Source organism: Arachis ipaensis, chromosome B8 (assembly GCF_059453495.1).
Source record: "Arachis ipaensis isolate K30076 ecotype BB chromosome B8, ASM5945349v1, whole genome shotgun sequence".
In the NCBI taxonomy this organism is placed as follows: Eukaryota; Viridiplantae; Streptophyta; class Magnoliopsida; order Fabales; family Fabaceae; genus Arachis; species Arachis ipaensis.
In genome coordinates, this window is record NC_142443.1 from 8613098 (window position 1) to 8620249 (window position 7152).

The 7152-nt window shown below is 35.8% G+C and overlaps 1 protein-coding gene across 1 annotated transcript; it reads left to right on the plus strand.

Annotated features, from left to right (window-relative positions):
- The first annotated feature begins 308 nt into the window (after positions 1 to 308).
- LOC148547125 (uncharacterized) lies at positions 309 to 1853 on the plus strand. The gene is made up of 3 exons (XM_088495310.1): positions 309 to 365; positions 889 to 1266; positions 1524 to 1853. Exons 1-3 carry the CDS (start codon positions 309 to 311, stop codon positions 1851 to 1853), a joined length of 765 nt encoding a protein of 254 aa, XP_088351436.1.
- Positions 1854 to 7152: the final 5299 nt, after the last annotated feature.

Genomic DNA, 7152 nt, shown 5'->3' on the forward strand with positions numbered 1-7152 from the left:
ACAGAACATCGAGCTTCACTACCCAAAGATCGAGAAGTTAGCCTTGGCTTTAGTATTTTTAGCCCGTCATCTCCGGCCGTACTTTCAAAGCTATGTCATCCATGTCCGAACTGATCAGCCCTTACAACAAGTTCTACAAAAATCAGAGCTAGCTGGACGACTAATAAAATGGTCGGTTGAACTCTCCGAGTTTGACATCAGATACCAAAGCCGAGGTCCAATTAAGTCTCAATACCTCACCGATTTCATAGCCGAATTCACCGTTCTAAGCCCGGTGGCTAATTCAACACAATGGATCCTTTATGTGGATGGGGCATCCAATCCCCAAGGGTGTGGCGCCGAAGTCTTTCTTGAAGACAGCAATGGTTTTGTTTTGTAAAAATCCTTACATCTCTCTTTCAAGGCGAGTAACAACCAAACATAATACAAAGCTTCAATTGCGGGTCTAAGACTTGTAATCGACTTAAAAATCTCAAAATTAAAGGTATACTTTGTTGGTAGCTTTGTATTATGTTTGGTTGTATACTTTGCGGGTCAAAGACTTGTATACTTTGTTGGTAGCTTCAATTGCGGGTCTAAGACTTGTAATCGACTTGAAAAATCTCAATTGCGGGTCTAAGACTTGCTAATAATTCTCTGCTTGTTGTGCAACAGGTAAATAATCTTTTTCAAGTGAAAGACCCATTATTAGCAAAATATCTGGATGTTTTCAGAAAACTTATTTCTAATTTTTCAAAATTTAAAATTCTTCGTATACCTCGAGAGCACAATCACCGAGCGGATATTCTATCCAAGCTTGCAAGCACACAAACACCAACTTCTTCTCTTTATCAATCTACCCTCTTCAAACTAAGCATAGATCTGACCGAGGTTTTAAGTGTTATACAGGATGAAGACTGGCGAACACCCTATATAGGATATCTCAAGACTGGAATTATTCCACATAACATTGACAACATTCGGAGATTCCGTCGCCAAGCATCATTTTTTACTATATATAACAATTCTCTATATAGACGAGGTTTCTCTCGTCCTTTGCTAACATGTCTTTCCAGGTCGGAGGCCGAGCTTGCACTCGCTGAAGCTCATGAGGGTATATGTGGAACACATGTCGGAGCTCGGAGCTTATCCTCCAAGATACTCCGGGTTAGTTTCTTCTGGCTGACGTTGCAACAGGATTGCAACGTGAAAGTGAAAACCTACAACAACTGCCAGAAGCACAGTCCAATTACACACCTACCAGCCGAGCTCCTTCACAATTTCAAAGTAAGTTGGCCCTTCAATCAATGGGGGCTCAATATACTCGGTCCTTTTCCTTTAGTAGCAGGGCAGGTAAAGTTTCTAATAGCTACAATTGAATACTTTTCAAAATGGATAGAGGATCAACCCCTGGCAAAAATAACATCCCAGCAAATAGTTTCCTTTGTTTGGAAAAATATTATCTGCAAATTCGGCATACCCCGGCACATTATCACTGATAATGGTCGCTAGTTTGCCGATCATAAATTTACCTCTTTTTGCAGAACTTAAGAATCAAACAACACTTTTCATCCGCAGAACATCCACAAACAAACGGCTTAGCAGAGGCTACCAACAAAGTTATCTTGCATGCTTTGCAAAAGAAACTCGATGATGCTAAAGGCCTCTGGGCCGAACTAATCTCAGAAGTGATATGGGGATACTGTACCACCATTCAGTCAACAACAAAGGAAACACCTTTCCGTTTGGTGTATGGCTCTGAAGCAATGATACCCATGGAGATCTCCCAGTCATATCTCCGAGCACAATATACCGATATCAACACAACAGACATATCTCGGCAGTACGACCTTGACACCATTGAAGAAATCTGATCTTTGGCAAAAATCAATCACCGAGCTATGCAGCAACACGAAAAATTGGCAGCAAATTAGGAGGGCCCTTTCCGAGTTATAGAGGTAGTAGGCAATGGTGCCTATCGTCTGCAATCACTTAATGGTACAACTCTACACAATACATGGAATATCTCATCCTTAAAGATCTATTATAGCTAAAAGTCAGGGCTAGGCAGGTACTCTTTTTCCTACTCACAAGATTTTTTCCGAAAAGAGTTTTTCTTGAAGAGGTTTTAACGAAGACAGCCTACTTGAACCTTTGTAACACAACAAGTCAATATTATAATACTATTTGTTTACTAATGTTCTCTTTTCTTGCGCCGATTTATATCTCTTCGAGATATAACAATTTGCAAATGATCTCTTTGTCATACAATACTATTCAATCAACTATGACATACAAAAACTTCAAACTAACCCGCAAATGGCGACATTTGTGGGAGCTAAACTTTTACTATCATAAATGATAGTTATCAATCAAATACTTACAACTAAACTATCAAAACCGGAACACTTAGAACATCGTTCCTAAAATAACAAATTACCAAATCAACACACAAACATTCCAGACATATATAACCAAAGAAGCCAACCAGTTAAATAAAAGTCAAATCAAACTTGGCAACTTAAAACAGTCATTATCATCCTAAAAAGGTGGTAAACACAAGTCCAAAATAAAAACTACAAGTCATACATCATGACCTAAATTATCATCCTCAACTTCGGCGCCCTCTTCATCATTAACTAAGGCTCCAACACGAACAATCTTCACTAGATCCATCAAAGAAAAATCTTGATCAGGGGCCAAAAATTTGGCTTGAGAAACAGCATGCTCAAATCTGTCAACAAAGGCATCCAATATTTCTGCCTGCTTGTTTTTCTCAAAATCACTCAATTTTACTATAACGCTTGTTACTTGATCCTTGCTAATCGCCAATTCCTCTTCTTCTTTTCTTTAACAACTTAGCTTCTTTCTGATATTTCTCCACTATCAGCTTTAACTCCTCCTCCTTCATGGAAAGCTTACTTTCTAGATCAGTGACTAAGGTTTTCTTCAACGACAGTTCCTCCCTCAATTTGCTCAAATCTTCCATTTGTCCTAACACCTTCCTATGCTTAATCTCTTGGCTTCGACCAAGACTGGCCAAACGCAAACCCAACACCTACAAAAAACAAAAAAAAAAAAACAAAAGTGGGCAAATATTCATCACCTAAAGTGCCTATTTATACATAAGTAGAAACACAATAAAAAATGCACCTGCATAAACTGATCAATAGAGACATCCCCAGCTTCATTAGCCACAGCCACATCAGCTGAACTCTGACAAACCTCATCCAAAATGACCATAAAAGGAAATTCCTTACTCCATACCGATGACCCATCAATATCCTCGACAAAGCCATGCAATCTTTTTTAGTTATCAATAAAAGAATTCAATTCCTCCAAAGGAATATCCCTACCTTTCTCAGACAACTCCTCGGACAAGTCGAGGTCTATATGGTCACTTTTGTTTAAAAATAACCTTTTTCCGACGAGGAGGAGGTTGATTAACTCCCCCTACAGCTACTTTATCAGGGTTTGATGATGAACCCTCCTTCTCTAGGTTCTTACTCTTAAAACGTGACCTCAAGCTCGCCGCTGACACCCCAGGATACTTACCACCTGCAAAATCAATATACAAAACATCAACAAATGCAAACACACAAAATCCTTAATAACTTATAAAGTCCTTACCCAAATAATCCGTCACTGATTGCCTATCATCTTCCCAAGGCGACAACTCAAAAATAGATATCAAATCCTTTCTATCAACAGCCTCAACCAAATACTCAATTATGCATTCATTCCTAGGTAAAATTCTCTCCGGACCTAAAATCTGCTGTGGCTCAGAGCACCAGAATAAAGGGAACTTTTCACCCATATTCTCATCCAAATAAAACGGGAAGATATCCTTGGCCGTCCTAACTTTTAAAAATATTTTCTTAAATTTCTTAAAGGACGACTTATACAACTTAAACACTGAGAAGTCCGGGGTACTATTCAAATTAACCCAACCACCTTTCCACACTCCTTTAGCCTAAAACAGAGTAAAAAACAACTCTAAGGTCGGTTTTACCTCCAGATACTCCATCAATATCTCAAAACAACGCAAAAAATCCCAACCATTTAGGTGTAGTTGAGACGAAACACTGTTTAACTGTTTCAAAACATTACATTCAAATTACGTAAAAGGAAGCTTAACCTGAAGCTCCTCCAACACAAAACTATACATGTAGAAGAACTCGAAGTCATTCCTTCTATGAAATACCCTATCAAACCTAGAAAAAGGCAACAATTCAATACGCAACCCAGAACCCAATCTCACAACCTTACCTACATCTATCTGACTCACACTGTCTTTATCTGCAAAAAGTGAACCCCTAATCTTTACATCCTCACTGACCCACTCATATGTACCATCCTCTACCAATTTTTGTACTTGTTTACCTTTTTCTTTATCCATCACTATCCCAAACAGATCCAACAAGAAAGAAAACAAAAGTAAAGGAAGGAAAAAGCAAACTAAACAGATGAAAAGAACTTATCCCTTTTACTCATGATGTTTCCAATGCAGTGAATGTGAAATGAAGCAATCCATTTGGATTCCAAAAGGTAACTACATACAAGTTAATGAAACCGTTTGGGATCCATCAAGTGAATCACAACCTCTAAAAACCAGCACCATCAACGGTCCAGATTACCTGGGTAAGTGAACAGGTTACACGTATTTTCTATTCCAACATTAAATGCTTCTCTCTCTTTATTTAGTTACATTTAATCATTTATAGTTCCCATTTCATAAATTTTAATAAAGCATGTTGAATTGGGAGCTCCATAACTATCGCATTAGCCAAGCAATAACTCACTAAAAGCTCAACCTGCTCTATTAAAACATCGTCAGGCCACGTTTGAGGGCTATGATATTGTCGATAAAACCTAATCAAAAAGCAATAAATCGGCCTCCGCACGTTATGACATTCAAACGTCATAATTTGGATTCACATAGAATAAGTATCATAACGACCTAATACGGCATTATTACCGTTCAATGAAAATGATTGCCAAAAACGTAACCGTTCTACTATACTTCACGTATAAAAAGTTACGACAATTTATGTTCGGATATACAACAAAAAGAATACACAATATTAACTTAAGCATTAGAGTATCTTTTACAGGTACACTCCTCTTTTTTGGTTCTCTCCACAATTTGATACATCTTTTGAATAGAAAGCTCGGACCTATAAGCCTTTAGTTGGGCGTTGAGGATAACAACTCGGTGCCGACTAATTAAGAGCCGAATCATATCCAAACCACTCACCCAACAACAATTTTAAATTAAATTTTTTTATATATGTTTTTTTAATTATTATTTATTAAAATAAAAAACTCAAAAAAAAAGATTGGCCCCTAAATATTATTTAGCTTCGCTCCTGAGTGTCAGTATTTCACTATTTCTTTCAAACACTACCCTAGTGATTAATTACCAGAATAAAAGTTTAGTTATCTTTTAGGTCGCGTCTCTGGTGCGAGGTTGTAATGCATAACCATGGCTGAGCATTGACTGTCCTGTTATAAGATGAAACCTGGCCACTTGGTGTTACTCGGTTAGTGTAATGGTAAGCGCTGAGGAGTAATTACGCTGAGGTAAGCTGCGGTAACTTGGGCAACATTACCGCAGGGCAGGGTGAAAAAATTAAGGCCAAAAAGATTGTGTGTTATTTGGGCCTGGATGCGAACGAAGAAGAAAGCCCAAAATAGCTAACTGGACTTCGTAAGCTATTGTTTGATTTGTTTCGTATTTTAAATTTTGTTGAGCCGAAGATGGGTTGAGAGGGAAAAAGGTTGTGATTATAATGGAAAACTGGTTTTGCAAAACCCAACCCCAATCTGCGAGCCCCACTTGCCAATTCCCAATATGATGACCGATTGACCGTCATTTATTCTTGTTTAGGGTTAGAGAAATCACAAATCTCCATAGGTTTTAGTGGCCCTTTGACATTCACTAGTAATGTCCTTTAAATTACTTAGTAGCAATATTTTAGTACTGCATAATCAAGGAAACATTAAGGTTTGGTTTGATAAAATTTTTTACTTTTTAAAAAATAGTTTATAAAAATCAATTTTTAAAAAATAATTTTTTTAAAAATTGTAGTATTTATTAATAAATCAAATTAAAAATAAATTTTAATAAATACAAGCAATAACAATTACGTTTAATAAAATAGTTTTTAAAATTTAAAAATATTATAATAGACATAAATATAAGCGTTAAATTTGAAAATTAGTTAACATATAAATGTTATATTAGACTTTTAAATTTTAAAAAGCACAAATCAATTTTAAAAAATTCTATTTTAGGTGCTTTTAAAAATATCTCGATCTTTTAAAAGTCGCAAATACAAGCACATATTTATTTATCAAATACAAAATAAAAATTTTAAACTTTTAAAAAGCACAAACACCTTTTCAAAAAATTTTATCAAACGGAACCTTAGAGTAGTAACTTCTACTAATTTCAACTTAGTGATGAGTCACGCCATTAACTCACGTGCTTATTATTAATAACTGAAGGCTATTTACAAATTTAATTAATTAATATTATTGATATTATTATTAATATTATTAATATTAATAAACGGTTACTAACCGTTTAGTACCATTTGGTTGAAGGGACATAACTTTTTAAGGATTGTGTATGTTTAATACATTGTGTCTATTGGCTAAAGGGACACAACTCTTTAAGAATTGTGTATGTTCAAAACATTGTATTTATTGACAATAGAAAAGACACAACCATTTATATACGTAACTAATCATAATTGCTAGGTGCAATATGTATAAATAAGTTCTTGTCCACTATTTCAGAAATAGAAGTACTAATAAGTGTACATTTTAATCAACTATTAAGAAATTTTCTTTGTTCAAGAGAGTTGAGAATTTCTTACTATTGCTAATTAAGAAATTCTTAGGTTTCATTGTATCCTGAGAGAGTATTGTCATCAACCCTATAGCAACTAAGTGTGGGGACAAATATCTCTCTAAAGAAAACAATCTAATCGTGCCTTAAAATCACTACACAAATATAAGATTTGGTCATCTTCTCATACCATATACCCAACAATTTAGAGAGATATCTCTTGAAGATGGCACAAGATCAAAACACTACGTTCAAGGTCATGAATCAAGAGTTTGTCAAATTAGATCACTTAGATGGAACGAACTTCAATCGTTGGA

Coding starts and splice junctions, on each gene's coding strand:
- LOC148547125 (XM_088495310.1), top strand. CDS start 309: ATGGGGCATCCAATCCCCAAGGGTGTGGCGCCGAAGTCTTTCTTGAAG. Junction 366..888: donor CTTTCTTGAAGACAGCAATG/GTTTTGTTTTGT, acceptor AGTGTTATACAG/GATGAAGACTGGCGAACACC. Junction 1,267..1,523: donor AGCTCCTTCACAATTTCAAA/GTAAGTTGGCCC, acceptor CTCTTTTTGCAG/AACTTAAGAATCAAACAACA.